Source organism: Phyllostomus hastatus, unplaced genomic scaffold (assembly GCF_019186645.2).
Source record: "Phyllostomus hastatus isolate PE091 unplaced genomic scaffold, TTU_PhHast_1.1 phas_scaffold_78, whole genome shotgun sequence".
NCBI classification, from domain to species: Eukaryota; Metazoa; Chordata; class Mammalia; order Chiroptera; family Phyllostomidae; genus Phyllostomus; species Phyllostomus hastatus.
The window spans coordinates 52,111,565-52,127,719 of NW_025334041.1; the positions used below are offsets into that span (position 1 = coordinate 52,111,565).

The 16,155-nt window shown below is 38.4% G+C and overlaps 1 protein-coding gene across 3 annotated transcripts in view; it reads right to left on the reverse strand.

Annotated features, from left to right (window-relative positions):
• VPS41 (VPS41 subunit of HOPS complex) overlaps nt 1-15,439 on the reverse strand; it is a 225,814-nt gene extending 210,375 nt beyond the window's left edge. For 2 of the 3 annotated variants that reach the window (XM_045827610.1, XM_045827609.1), the window contains exons 1-3: nt 15,371-15,409; nt 6,403-6,489; nt 4,198-4,236 (exon numbers count right to left, since the gene is read on the reverse strand). In XM_045827610.1, the coding sequence (XP_045683566.1) occupies nt 4,198-4,236; nt 6,403-6,489; nt 15,371-15,391 (147 nt within the window). In that variant the 5' untranslated portion in view covers nt 15,392-15,409. Of the gene's footprint in view, nt 1-4,197; nt 4,237-6,402; nt 6,490-15,370 lie in introns of all 3 variants that reach the window. The other variant, XM_045827611.1, reaches the window with a different exon arrangement.
• Nucleotides 15,440-16,155: the final 716 nt, after the last annotated feature.

Here is a 16,155-nt window from a genome sequence, read left to right on the forward strand (position 1 = left end):
AGAACCTGTTAATATTAATAGCTCATTAAATGAAACAGCAAGGTTTTACTTCAAATGTATTTGAAAGAATATATAATAATTCTGTGGTCTATTTTTCTCAGCAATCAATCTCCTAACAAGACACATTACCATTTTAGTTACCAGTTGCTCTAAGTTTGTTTATTAAAACTAATATATGCAAAGAATCCATTTATATTTCACTAAATGATTCACAATGTTCTGCCCACCAGGTAAGATAAATAAATTATTTTTGTGTGATGTATTTTCTGATTAAAAAAAGCTATCTACTGATTTCTCATAATGATTGATTTTCACTTTAACAAAACTATAAAGAACACTCCTTGTGACTGATGCATCTAAAAGTAGCATTTTAATATTAATTTCCCATATACATTGCATGCAGGTTTATTTTAAATAGCTATTTGTCAGTCCATTTGGTTTATAGAAATTAATATATATAACATATTAAAGGCCTCCTATTTGTGATATTTGCAAGAACTAAGCCAGATATTAATGGACATCTATGCAGGGAGTATGTTTATTAATAACAGAAGTTACAAAGACAGGGGTAACACTAATTAAGTCTCTGTTATTACATGCCATGGTCCAGACAAGGTGTATTGTAATTTATAAGCAATATGCAATCTTTGCTACAAAGGAACACAATACAAGCAGAATAAGCCTGAGTTTAACTATTCAATTGCTTTCACAAATAATAAAAGGACACTGGAACCCATACCTGGTACAAAGCAGACCTTATTACCTATCAATTTCCACTAGGTACAGTCCTCTATTTCCTTGTCAGCCCTCTTCAGCCTAATTGGTTTTCCCTTGTTGTTATTCTCTGTGCTGTACAAGTTCAATCTTGAAGTGTTAAGCTAACAATTTGAGGCTTCTACTGCAAACTTCTCTGTATAACACACTAAACTCTTTTAAAAGGTAAAATATACTTCAACATAAACAATATACCAAGAACCTATTCAAAATAAGCAGAGCTTTAGAAAATACACTTCTCTATGAAACAGAGCTGCTTCAGTTTCCAGCTATATGATCAAAGTATTACATAGTACACTCGTCCATACATAAACAGGAAAACACTCTACAGAAAATGATGACATTTCCGTATTGTTGATGACATAATTTCCTCTCCCTGCACCACTGAATCTACTCAGAAATAAATGTATTCTCTGTTAAGCCACTATAATTTTGGAACTATTTGTTACTACAGCACAAACAGCCTCTCCTGCCTCATACAGTACCTGATAAGACTGTAACACATATTAAATGAGATAATTCATGCAAAAGCACTTAGCACATAGTAAGTGGACCTGAAAATTGAAGCAACTGATGATTCGTCATTATTTAAATACTGTTTTCCTTTAAAATGTACAAGAATGAATCAGAAGTTAGATTTATCTGGCCAGGATTTTAAAGCAGCCATCATAAAAGTGCTTCAATAGGCAATTATAAATCCCCTTAAAATAAATGAATAGGATATCTCAACAAAGAAAGAGATATCATTAAAAATGAAACATTTATAACTAGAAAATATAATAACCACAAGAAATAACTCACTGAAGGACTTCCAGCCAAGATGTAGGTAGATACACTTTGCCTCCTCGCACAACCAAAAGAGGACAACAAATTTAAAACCAAAACCACCAGAACTGCCAGAAAATCGAACCATATGGAAGTCCAACAACCAAGGAGTTAAAGAAGAAACATTCAACCAGACTGGTACGAGGGACAGGGACGGGAAGCCAGGGCACAGAAGACAAGCAGCAAGGCAGCAACTGGCAGAGGTGGCTGGCAGTCCCACATTTGCACAAGGATAAACAAGGAGGAACAACAGGGGAGTGAGACAAACCACACACTCCAGGGTTCCAGTGCAGGGAAACTAAAACCTCAAAACCTCTGGCTGAAAAAACTTGTGGAGGTTCCAATGATGGGAGAAACTCCCAGTCTCACAGGAGAGTTCACCGAAAAGACCCACATGGTCATAGAATGTACACAAACCCATCCACCCAGGAATCAGCATCAGAAGGGCCCAATTGCTTGTGGGTAGCAAGGAAGTGACTAAAAGTTGGCAGAGAGCTGACTAAACGGCATTGTTCCCTCTCAGATCCCTCCCCCCACATACACAGCAACCTGGGTTGACCCACCCTGGCGAATACCTAAGGCTCTACCCCTTACTACAAACAGGCAAGCTGAGACAAAAGAATATGTTCTTTGAAAATGAAAGAACAGATCAAAAGTCCAAAAATAGAACTAAGCAACAAAAAGGCAGCCAACCTATCAGATGCAGAGTTCAAAACACTGGTAATCAGGATGCTCACAGAAATGGTTGAGTACAATCGCAAAATAGAGGAAAAAGTGAAGGCTATGAAAAGTGAAATAAAGGAAAATGCACAGGGAACCAACAATGAAGGGAAGGAAAATGGGACTCAAATCAATGGTTTGGACTAGAAGGAAAAAATAAATATTTGACCAGAAGAGAATGAAGAAACAAATATTCGAAAAAAAAGAGAAGCTTAGGAACCTCCAGGGCAATTTTAAACATTCCAATATCTGAATCAGAGGGGTGCCAGAAGGAAAAGAGGAACAGCAAGAAACTGAAAACGTAATGAAGGAGACCTTCCCCAATCTGGCAAAGGAAATACACTTCTAGGAAGTCCAGGAAGCTCAGAGAGTCCCAAAGAAGTTGGACGCAAGGAAGTACACACCAAGGCAAATCATAATTACATTAGCCAAGATTAAAGATAAAGAGAGAATCTTAAAAGCAGCAAGAGAAAAGGAGACAGTTACCTACAAGGGAGTTCCCATAAGACTCGCAGCTGATTTCTCAAAAGAAACTTTACAGGCAAGAAGGGGCTGGAAAGAAATATTCAAAGTCATGAAAGGCAAGGACCTACATCCAAGATGACTCTATCCAAAAAAACTATCATTTAGAATGGAAGAGCAGATACAGTGCTTCCCAGATAAGGAGATCATTATCATCAAGCTCTTATTACATGAAATGTTAAAGGTACTTATCTAAAAAGAAGACGACGATCAAAAATACGAACAGAAAATGACAACAACCTCACAACTATCAACAACTGAACCTAAAGAAAACAAAACAAAAACAAAAAACAAACTAAGCAAACAACTGGAACAGGAACAGAATCACAGAAATGGAGATCACATGGAGGGTTATCAGCGGGGGAGGGCAAGGGGAGAATGGAGGAAAAGGTACAGGGAATAATAAGCATAAATGTTAGGTACAAAATAGAGAGTGGGGGTTAAGAATAGTATAGGAAATGGAGAAGCTGAAGAACATATATGTACAACCCTTGGACATGAGCTAAGTGAGAGGAATGCTGGTTGGAGGGGGTGGATACAGGGCAAAGGGGAATAAAAGGGAGGAAAAAATGGGACAACTATAATACCATAACCAATAAAGTATATTTAAAAAAAACACTATAAGCAATATCAACACAAATTTAATAGACTGTAACAGCTACAATCACATCGATATTAATCTCTAGCTGTTTATCATAAATATATTAATATTCTTCTGAGCTAAAAATATTAAAAGAAAATATATAATTATTATTAATACATCTGTATAATTGATGCACTAATTAATCTGTATTGTGCTTAAAACTTTTTCTTCTGCAGTCTTGAAAAGGAATTTTTTAAAAAGCCCTTCCTTATATATCACTTGTTTTCCTTAAAATACAATCTTTAATACAACTTAGTTCCCAACAGCTTTTAAGGTAACTATTTCCCTTTTGATTTTATGAAATAAGCCATCAATTCAATGACTCAGATATTTCAGCAATGAGTACACCATATTTATGAAAAGAATGAGGTAAGAATAAATATTGTAGAACCCACAATGGTTGTTTTTTAAAATAGGTTTATAAAATGTCAAGATTAGTTTATAAAACTTTGTGTCAATTTTCCCATGCTCCGGGTTAACAGACTGTTCAACAAAAGGAGAAAACTTTTTTGTTCCTTTTCTTGTCTGTTTTTGAAGATAATCCATTTAACATTTTTAAAGACAACTGGTATGTTTTTCCCCAAGGGCTCAATCACTTATGGCTCTAGTTTATCATCCCAGCCTTGGGAACGCTGTATTTAGCAAGACTGAAGATGGTCATGATGATAACGTGGTTAGCTAGAAATCCTCAGGCTCCTGAATCACCACCTTACCTCAGAGTCATCAGTAGATTCTTCAAGAGACCCAGTTTCCTACAAAGCATAAAGGGGGAAAATGGTCAGAAAAATTGAGAAAAGAATAAAAAATATTTTGTCTTTTCTTTTGTTTTTGAGTATATTTATGTTTATTTGTCCCCACCTCCACTTTTTAAATATATTTTATAGATTATGTTATTACAGTTGTCCCATTACCCCCCTTTATTCCCCTCCACCCTGCATACACTATCCCAAGCACATTCCCCCCTTTAGTTCATGTCCATGTGTCATAAGTTCTTTAGTGTCTACATTTCCCATACTATTCTTGCCCTCCCCCATCTATTTTCTACCTACCATCTATGCTACTTATTCTCTGTACCTTTTCTCCCTCTCTCTTCCTCCCACTCCCCTGTTGCTAACTCTCCATGTGATCTCCATTTCTGTGGTTCTCTTCCTGTTCTAGTTGTTTGCTTAGTTTGTTTTTGTTTTAGGTGTGGTTGTTAATAATTGTGTTTGCTGTCATTTTACTATACATGTTTTTTTATCTTCCTTTTCTTAGATAAGTCCCTTTACCATTTCATAAAATAAGGGCTTGGTGATGATGAACTTCTTTACCTTGACCTTATCTGAAAAGCACTTTATCTGCCTTTCCATTCTAAATGAAAGCTTTGCTGGATAGAGCAATCTTGGATGTAGGTCCTTTCCTTTCATGATTTGGAATACTTCTTTCCAGCCCCTTCTTGCCTGTAAGGTCTCTTTTGAGAAATTAGCTGACAGTCTGATGGGAACTCCTTTGTAGGTTACTGTCCCCTTATCCCTTGCTGCCTCTAGGATTCTCTCCTTCATTTTCACCTTGGCTAATGTAATTATGATGTGCATTGGTGTGTTCCTCCTTGGGTCCAACTTCTTTGGGACTCTCTGAGCTTCCTGGACTTCCTGGAAGTCTATTTCCTTTGCCAGAATGGGGAAGTTCTCCTTTATTATTTGCTCAAATAACTTTTCCACTTGTTGCTCATCCTCTTTTCTGCCACCCCTATAATTCGGATGTTGGAACATTTAAAGATGTCCTGGAGGTTCCTCAGCCTCTCCTCATTTTTTTGAATTCTTATTTCTTCATTCTTTGCTGATTGTGTGTTATTTTCTTCCTTCTGGTCCACTCCATTGATGTAAGACCCAGCTTTCTTTCCATCAATATTGATTCCCTGTGCATTTTCCTTCATTTCACTTATTGCAGCCTTCATTTTTTCATCTAATTTGCAACCAAAATCCACCAATTCTGTGAGCATCCTGATCACCAGTGTTTTGAACTATGCATCTGATAGGTTGGCTATCTCTTGGTCACTTAAAAGTACTGGTTCTGGGCCTTCATTTGTTCTTCTGTTTGAGCCACCCTTTTTTTTTGTCTTGTCACACCTATTATATATGAGGGGCGGAGCCTTAGGTGTTCACCAGGGCAGGGCACCCCAGTCACTGGGTTGTGATGCTGTACATGGGGACAGGGTCCGAGGGGCAACAATGGCACTTGCTCCACTCTCCGTAGGACTTCAGTCCCTTCTGCCGCTTCCTCCAAGCAAACTGGACCTTTCTGGTGCTAATTCCCATGTGAACCCCATGGGTCTTTCCAACAACCTCTCCTGTGAGGCTGGGAGTCTCTCCCTGGGCCTCAACCCCCACAGGTGTTTTCAATCAGTGTACCGAGGCTCTATTTCCCAGTGCTGGGACCCTGGGACTGCCTGGTCAGCCAGCTGCCTTGTGAGCAGTGCCTTGCTTCCCAATCACTGCCTCACTGGGTCTGCCAGTTGCCACCCCTCAGCCGGGGTCTGCTCGCTGAGGTCTTGTGAGCCCAGAATGCCTTACTCCAGTCCCACTGCTCTTTGTTCCATGACCCCTCTCTGTGAGGCTGCCCGACTCCACCCCTCCTACTGGTCTGGATGAATACGTATATTTTAACTCCTTGGTTGTCCGACTTCCACACAGTTCAATTTTCTGTCAGTTCTGGCTGTTATTCTGTTTCTAAACTTTGTTGTCTCTATCTTGGTTGTGCGAGGAGGCATAGTGTGTCTACCTACACCTCCATCTTGGCCAGAAGTGGAATAAAAAATATTTTCAAGGGAAAAGAGTCCTATGTCCCCACCACGAATATCCACCTTCCCTTTTTTTTGAGATAATCTGCAAATACAGTTTAAAGGACTCCATATGGCCCAATTCTCACAGGTCTCTTACTTCTCCACACCTTGCAGGTCTGAGATGGTCACTCTGGGGCCACACGAATCCACTCCTCCTGATGGCCTCCCTTGAGTGGTCAGCAGGCTGACAAATAACCCCAGAAATTGTCATGTGAGTATATGGAAGGCTTTTCCCTTGTTAAAAATATAAATTGCTTTGGCAAAACAGCCTTACCAATCTCACAAGGGAGGAGGGAACTGCCATCTCAAATTATCTATAAGCCAATTTTTATACTGAAAAGCTCCTGTGCTATTAGTTATTATGCTATTAATCTAGTTGCATAGAAATAATTGTCTCACTTAAACAGCATTTAAAAAAGAATCCCCCTACAGTGGCACCTATCAGACACTGTGCAAACAAGTTGTATAATTTACATCCACTCTTTAAACCATTAACTGGAAGACAAATTCTACCATTTAACAGTTTCCCTCTTGCTAGACAATGAATCTTGCTGCTCTGTAGAAAACAAAGCAAAAAGGGAAAAATTGACTTGGTCCCGCTAATCTCTCACCTGTCCACTGAAAGAGAGAATCTGCTGATGCCATGCATCCTCAAACAGGTCAGCAAAATGAAGATTTACTTAACGTACTCATAGATATCAATAGCAATAAAAAGTTACAACTAATATGCTGACACTGAATGTAAGATTTTACAATAATCCATGAGATAAAGAAGAGAAAAAAATGAGTCAAGGACATTTAGACATAACAGATATTTTTTCAACAAAAAGAATGACCATTTTAAAGAAAGTATGATGTGTATATATATTACTTAATACAAATTGGACAAGAGGACAAACATAAATTTGGTGTTTGAAAACATTTTAATTTCATTCATGGAAAATCAGTAAGAACCTGGCAGGTGGCAGGCTGCCCAGGTACCAGCCTTGTGGACAATACAGTCCCTGCTCTCAAAGACCATCTTTAAAATGGGGATGAATGTTACCTGTAATTAAGAATTTTATTATAGTTATATTATTAACCATGATGAAGATGAGACTCTTCTCTACATTCCAATGCATTCTATTTACTTTCATGTTATTCTAAGTATTAGGAAGTTCTTAATTAACTTGGAGCCACAATCTCTCCACAGTAACTTTTTAAGACCAATAAGACACATAAAAAATGCAATTATTCTACTACTATGTGATAGCTCTCCACTGAATTAATAACACAGAGTATGCCTATCCTTCTAAATTGTTTCTCCTTTGTGCTAACCATCCCCAGTTCTAAGTTTTAGTACACTTACTATCCTCTTTAGAACACACTCCACTTAATATTAAGTCACTATTCTGACATCTTTACTGAGCATCTATTATATATATTCCCATAATGCTAAATGCTTTACAGGTAGCATCTTGAAATGTCCTAATTATCCCTGATATTAGAACACTGAGGGTTAAAGGCGAACTTCTGAAAGTCCCTGAATATTAAATTATTAGCATTAGCAAAACTAGGCTTTGATAACTGTGCCAATGAATCACACATAGGTTCCTACTCCCTAACTCTAGAACTCTGAAAGGACACCTGACTACTCTTTTCAGAAAAATGACATTCAACAGAAGGAATTTTTTTTCTTATTTGAAAGCCATTCAAATACATACATGGGCAAAGTGCAAATGTCCCACTTACATTCTTGATTAAAACAAAAACTTCAGTCCCCACCCAGCAATTTCAATCCAAAAATTCTAAACCAGGTTATACACTTGCTCCCCAGAGAAAGCAATCAGACTGCAGAAACAAAAGTCTTCAGGGAAAACCAGGCTTTCAGAGGTACTTCCCGTGAATGATAGTATCAATCTAGCTCATTTACTCCAGGCCTCACTCAGATTGATCCTCAGCAGCAGCACAGACCTCCCAAACATAGCATGGCCTCAAAAACTTACACTTGTGTCCACAACCCTACCAGATCAATGAATGAGTGACTTTGAGAATTATCCTGGTCTGTTATTTCTTAGCTTCATTCATTCATCAAGCCCCTGTGTTTAATAAGCTGTAGAGCCAGGCAAACAACATGTGACATCAAAGTCCCCAGTGAAGGATCTAAGAAATAAGGATGAAACTTGAGAAACATTACAATTTAGGAAGTCAGTGGTTTTCAAACATTTTGTAATGTCACACTCTATCTTTGAAAGAATCTAACTTCAAATCATGAAAATACAGGTTATAAAACTGTGTTGTTCTCTATGCAAAATAAGCCAGATACAAAATGACAAATATTGTAGGATTACTCTAATATAAGAAGAAAGTAAAATAGAGGTTGGGAAAGCTAGGGAAGGGAGCACTGAAGGGTACTATTTAATGGGTACACAGTTTCAATCTGTGATGATGAAAAGTTGGTGAGGCTGAAGCAGGTGATGATTGCACAACAATGTGAATGTACTTAATGCCACTGAATCATTCACTTAAAATGGTTAAAGTGGTAAACATTATGGTATGTATATTTTACCACAAAAAAAAGTGCTGTTCTGATTGAAGCAAAAATGATGAACTAGAAGGTATGCAGTGACAGAAATGCACAGCCCAACAAATTCTGGGCAACAGGTTGAAAGCTACAGTCAACAACTAACTGCTTTTACACACCAATCCCTTAAACTCAATCATCTATCCAAACCCAATGCTCTCCATAGCTTGAAATGTGACCTCTGAAATCTATTCAACTGTGTCAGATTACATTCCCAAACCTCATATCAGGCTGGACACTGCCCTCCCCAAAGAATCCTCAGGAGTCAGGAGATTTCAGATTCCTCAGCAAGGTACTCAATGACCACCCTGGCCCCATATAAACACCTCAATTCCCACTCTGCACAACCCAGGGCCCTCCAGCCCTGGGTAGTATCTTTAAGACTGCCATATAAAAATCTGTATTTCTGCCTTCATAAAAATCAGACAATATGTCTACTAGGATCTACATTTCCACACAACATCAGTTGTAGCTACGCAGCTATGTCCCCGAGATAGAATGCACTTCACCCACCCATAGCACGCCCAGTTTCCCTGTATCAGGACAATTCTACTCATTTCTATTGTCAGGTGCTTGCCCTGAACTTGCAGTGTTTGTACTGAGCCTTTCCTTAAGTGTTTCCCTCAGCTTAGAAGGCCCTTGTCCCAACTCCACACTCATCCTAGCATTCTTCCAAATCCCAACATGTTCTACAGGTTTGGTGAAACCCACAGGGGCACCTCTGGAAGGTAGGTAGTCAGGCTAAGGGGCTTCACTCTTGCTTCACCAACAGAGTTAGGATTCCATGGTTGATACTTTCATGTTGCCAATCAGGTTTTTTTAAAAGTTTAAAACACATTGGCCATTTCTAAATCCTAATATTTCTTCATAGCCCAACCTAGGTCCCACCTCTTTCACAGAATAGTCTCTAGTAAGCCCAAAACACAAGGTCCAAATCTGAGCTCCTGTGGACTTTGTTTTTTCCTATAACCCTCAACTTGTAATATTAACAGCCTTGTCCTAATGGTTACCCTTTAAAATACAATGTAGATAAACCCAAATGTTTTTGCTTCTTGTCTCCCATTATCTTATCTGAAGGAAAAGCTCAACATCCATCTGTTGGTGATGATTATTAAAAATAAGCAATTGATCTAACATTCTCCCTCCTCTATATATTCCTTTTCCACTTATGAGCAATACCAGGTGTATTATCTCCAGGCTTGAATTATTAGTTTGTGGCTATAACACAGTTACAGAGGGGGCCTGCAGGGAGGCAGCAACAAACAAGCATAGAGAAAGTCAAACAAAATGTTAACCACCTGGTAAAAGTCTGAGGAAGGGAATAATAGGGCTCTCAGATGACACTTCTAATAAAAGCTATCAATCTATCACTCCCATTTCCAACATCAGCATGGGGCCCATGACAGTAGCTTGGGAGAAGACTCAGCACAGCTGGCCTTAGAGGCAGAAGGGTCAGGAAGGCTGTCAGCCCAGGAGAGAGAGAGACCAGGACCTCCAAGGTAGTGAAGCCCTCAGAATTCTGAGGGTATACTCACTGTTTGTTGGGGGGTGGGGGTGGGGGTGATGGGAATTTGGGAGAGGAATGGGCAGCTGGAGTTTGAGGAAGGCCAGCTGCAAACTCTGCAGAATGAAGAAACAGAACAAAGACCAGGGCTCAGGAAACCAGACTGGGCTGGATATGGACAATGAACATTCAAGGTTGTACTGCCACTTTCACTCCCTTCCCTGCAATCTGTGTGAAAGAGCAATGCTTAATGGAAGAGGTGGTGTGAGAACTCTCAATATCTGACACAAGCACAGGAAATGGGGTATATTCTATGTGGTATGTATTTGATAGCCTTGTATAAGAGAGACTCAATTTCAAAAAGTTTTGAGGTGCCTTGGAACTGGCTGGTTTAGTAGGAAAGAAAACAAAACATATCTAGGGAGCTAGCAGGAGCAAGGAGACTCAGGTGACCAACCCTGTTCAATTCACTAGCCTTAGCTACTGCACTCATCTTGCTCTGCAAGTGAAAAAACATCTTGACACTTGCCCCAGCTTGGTGACTTAGTGACTCAATCCCAAAATCTGACATTGCATTAGAACCATCTAAACTCAGTTTGGGGAACTGGCTAATACCTGCCAATACATGCCATTTTGACAGATTCTGATTCAGTGGGTATTAATAAAAGCCTAGAATCACAAGCATTTGGTACAAAAACATTAGAAGAATCAAGTACCTAGAAGACAAAAAGGCAACTACAACTAGGCAGGCATGAATGGGGAGCTGCATGAAACCGAGAAGCCCCTGATTTGATGAGAACTCCCTCTCCAAGGTGGCCATACAACCTCTAGGAAGACTACTAATAATCAGCTAGTGACGTCGGCCTTCAGCCAACCAACCCAGACAAATATGAGAGGAAAAAACTAACAAGGCAATAAACACGTCCAGCTAAGCTAACTTGTAACTATACTTTAGTTACATGACACTAAAGAGTGGGCCATCTAAAAATTTATCTTGCAATTTATTTGGGGCTTTGATTTTCCTTTCCATATTAGTAGATCCTTTTAAAAGTCTGTCTTGGTCAAAATTAAGAGAAGAGAAACATGCATACCTAAGCCAAGCCCATATTTGGATGATAAATTACTGTGTTCTTTATAAGAAAATCATTTCAATCTGGACACTTTAAAATGCTTTATGTCATATAAGAGCTCTGGAGAGTAAAACCCCCATTTACAGGCAGAGAAACTGAGGCATTCAATTATTTATTGACTTGATTTTTCCTTTACACATGGGACACAACCACATGAAAGTATACATGTTCATGAATATGTCTCTGATAATAAGTAAATGCTCTACAATAAGGATAAAATTTCCCTAAGTTTTAAAACATAGAGAGAGAAGTCAAAAGAGAAACTATCCTATTTGGTTAAGAAATGCATGGTCTGATTGATCAAATAGTTTAACACCTAAGTTCCCTGCTGTGAGAAAAATGAAAGAGTACCTGGGAAGCTGGCAGAGTAAGGAGTCTACATAGGGGAAGTAATCTACAATACATTTGAATTAGTAACTTTCAAAAGTTTAGAGTAAGATAAATAACACCACAAAGTCTATTTAACCTACTTACAATTTGACATTTTCAATTCAGAAGGCTATTCTTCCCCTAATAAATTCATTTAAACATTTTATCAAGCTCCTAGTACTAGCCCTGTGAGATTTACAGACATGAGAAAGCTCTCATCATTCTTGAGGACTTAGCAGTCTGTAGTAGATAAGACAAATATACAAACAACCAGACTTGAAGCAGAATGTTATTCATGAGAGGTATAAACAAATATGGTTGAGCATCTTATGATTATCAAGATCAACTGTAAATTATTTTGGTCCTAGATAAAACTGTAGTTTAGAAGATTTCCAGGCAGAAGGCAGGGTATTAGTTCTTCCTGTGAACTATATAACATATATGTAAGTATTTTTGAGAACTACTGTACCTTTACCATACTCAGCATATACAAAGATATCTCAATAGCCCTTAAAAAATATTTATTCATATCCAAAGATTGATTTTTAGTTTGAGAGTTTACTGTTTGAAGTTTTGTTAACTCAATACAGATATCACTATTGGTTCTCCCTAATATTAAAGCAATCATCAAAAACAATGCTCAGAAACAATAACAGGGCAGATTTAGTTTTGTCATGGAGGAATGTTTGCATTTACAATAAAAAAGCTTCCTTTGCCCTAACATGTCATTATAGTTAGTTCTTAAAGCATTTGGAGGAGAAAAATTATGTGAAGATTTTCTAAAAGGTTCAAAGTATCAGAACAGAATCAGCAAATGTACTTAACTCCACTTTAGTGCACTTTTAGCCTTCAAAAAAACTGTATAATAAAGGCTCATTATCTTATAGTTGAGGTTATAATGGCTTTCAACTGTAAAATGTGAACTGCACAAACAAAAAGTGAGAAAATTTTAACCATTTTTAATCTATAAAGGATTAATAATATAGATACAATTATTTATTAGCTTTCTTTCAAAAAATACACAAAACAACAATTTGTAAATGTCTGCTCCGTTCTGCTGTTGACTGGTCTTTTTGAAAGGACACTAACACTACTGGGGTGGGGGCAGAGAGCAGTGAATGCCTGCTCCAATCCTTTCCTGGCTGTTAAAACATCAAAAGTGAAATAATGACTTACAGGAAATGTATAAAGGTGGTAAGGGCTAATTCTACTTCATAAAGTTAAAAAAATATTTAGGATTAGGTTCTTAAGTATTTTTTAAAAGACAGGATGTTCTAGTGAAAAATTATGAGCTTTGAAGATAGATGACTAGAGATATAGATCTCCAGTCTGATCAAGCTACTTAAGTTGTCTGAATTTCTATTGTTTACCTAGAAAATTTTAGTATGTACTGACTATTCAATCATTTTAATATGTACTGAGTATTAAGCACTACTCTAGGTATCAGGGAGACAGCGGTGAACAAACCCTTGTCATCATGGAGTTTATGTTCCAATGGGGAAAATATACAGAAAGATTATAAGAACATACAGAATACACAGAAAAGATAGACGAGCACAAAGAAGAAAATATGAAGGAAAGAGGTTTCAAAGAATGATCAGGGAAGGTCTCACTCAAAACAGATAACACTTGAACACAGACATAAAGGGAATGAGGGAGAAAGCCCCTGTACCTATCTTGGGTCAAAAAAGCATGCAGCATGAGCAAAGGTGCTTAGGCAGAAACATGCCAGTCTTGTAGAAAAAAACAGTAATAAAGCCAGCATAGCTGATTCAAAATGATAGAAGGGAAGAAGAGTTGTGGAAAATGAGGTCAGAGAAAGGGGACAGAGCGACTGGGGCAACGTCACGTACAGCATCAAGTCTATTATAAGGACTCTGGCTTTCCCTCAAGAGTGCAATGAGAAGCCACTGGAAAGTCTGGAACATGGGCTGGACCTGACATAAATATGAGAATAAACATTTACCACACAGAATTCTTTTCTGAGGACCAAATGCAAATGTGAAAGGGTTCTTTATACTGAAAAGTACTGTACAAATTCAAAGCACTGTCATTTTATCATGAACTTTCTACATCAGGCAGCTTTGCAAAAAACTCCTGCACAAAACAACAGCAAAAACTAAGAGTAACTCTCTCCATTTCTACTACCCTATATCTAAGATTTGAAGGAGGTTTTTTTTTTTTTGCTTTTGAATCAAACCACCAAAAAATTATATTTCAATATGAAAGGGAAACAGTATGCAAACCAATCACACTAATATCATCAAACCCAACAATGAGCCATGAAATTACATGTGCTTAATGAACATTTTCCTTTGAAATGCCCAAAACACAAAGGAGGCTCCAGTGGTAAGTAGGAGACTCTTATCTCAATGACCACCCAAACCAAATTTCTACCTTATTCCTTAATCATTGGCATAGATCAAATGTACAAAGGGCATACTTTCATTATGTAAGTATGTTGCAAATGGTACAAATTATAAACTAGGTAAACTTCTGTTATTATGTTGCTAACCAGCTCATCACCAAATCACTTCTTAGAGGCGATTATGGATACGGATGGTCCTGTTCATTTGTGAGGAGAAACAGTGCTAAGCTGAAATGACCCTCAAAATGGAAAATTAAGGTATTTCTCCAACTTCCAGCCTTTGTCCTCTCTTTTTGTCTTCTTTATGTTACTCTGTCATTTCAACTAATTTCTGGCTGCCACTCTTGCCTGTATGAAAATAACTACTGCCATCACTATTTCTCCCGTAAACTCCAGTGTCACTTTGCCAGCTGTTGCCTGGACATTGTCACCTTATGTGCCAGCAACACATAATTCCTCTCCTAATTTTATGCCAACTTTAACTTTGTGTACTAATTCATTCCAATTTAAACCACCTTACAAAGACGACACTATATTATTTCTGTCTTCTATGTAAAAGTTAAATAACCTCAAGTCATATATTTAAAAAGAGAACCAGCGCTGGAGCCTACTCATTTTCACTCCAGAATACATGCACTTAACCACCGTTGCACGGCGCAGCGATTTAGCTTTGTAGTTAAATGCAATAGATAAGAAACAAAAATCATCATCTACTTTCTCCCATGACTCCTGCAAATCGCTCTCACTGCCCTTCTTCGAGTATAAAGCAATTTAAATTCAGTCACCTGGACTCAAAACTCAAGTCATCTCTTATGCTTCCCACAGGCAGTCAGCCGCTGGGGTAGCCCAGGCTGCCTTCAAGCCAAAATTTCACTGAGCACAGGCCACAGTAGCAGAGCCAGGAAAAGGAACGCCTCACAAAGGCTCGCGGTGGGTCACTGGGCATTCCCAGGCTGAAGGCCCTCCAAGAACAGGCATCCCACCCGCGTCTCTGCTCCTGAAATGGCCTTTCGATGCACGCCCTGCTGTGGGCCTACCGGGCCCTCCAGCAGCTCCACACCTCCACACGCTGCTTTCCAAGCCTGGAACCACCTCACCCTCATTTCCCTTCCCTTGCCCAGTGGCCTTTACCTGTTCCTCAGCTTCCGCCATGGCGCAGTCAGGGAGTCCTGGGACAAACCCGGAAAGGCTAGAAGTGGGGACACTGTGACCCAGTGCCTGCTGGGAAATGTAGTTTTAAGCGCATGTGAGCCGGGATGGTCTTTCTATCCGGTTAGGTTGTTAGGCCCTGGTTTCGGCTTCTGACTCTTCAAACTTAACAAAGCCATGCTTTGAAGAATCTAAACATAACCATTGTTAATGCTTTATTTTATTGTTGGTCTTATTTTTTCCGTGATTATTATGGTATTTATTAATATTTACTATGTATCAGGTCCTGGGTTTATAAGTTTGCATAAATTGTCTCATTCAATTCTACCAGTAATCCCTCCTACTTTTATCCTCCTTAAAGAGAACACTGTGTGTCCGAGGTCTCACAGCTAATAAGAAGCAGAAATAGGATTTAAGTTTGGCCTCATCTGATGCTAAAGACTTGATTACCAACTACTGCTTAGTCTAAAAGTGTTCTTGCCTTTTTTAAAAGGCATATTAAGGGAATGTAAAGCACTCTTTGCAGGAACAGCCAAAAAAACATTTTACACTCCAAAAATATTTATTTAGCTTCTACTCTTGTTACTTTAAGTTGACATCTTCTTCTGGCATCTGGACATTGACATTAAATTCTCTGTTGTTTAATTAAATTATTCATTAAACTATTATTGAGTATATTCTATAGGTAAATATTTGAAATAGAATAAAAATTTGTTCTTTGTAAAACACTGTAAAACCACTGTATTACCTACATCCTTTAGAATGAA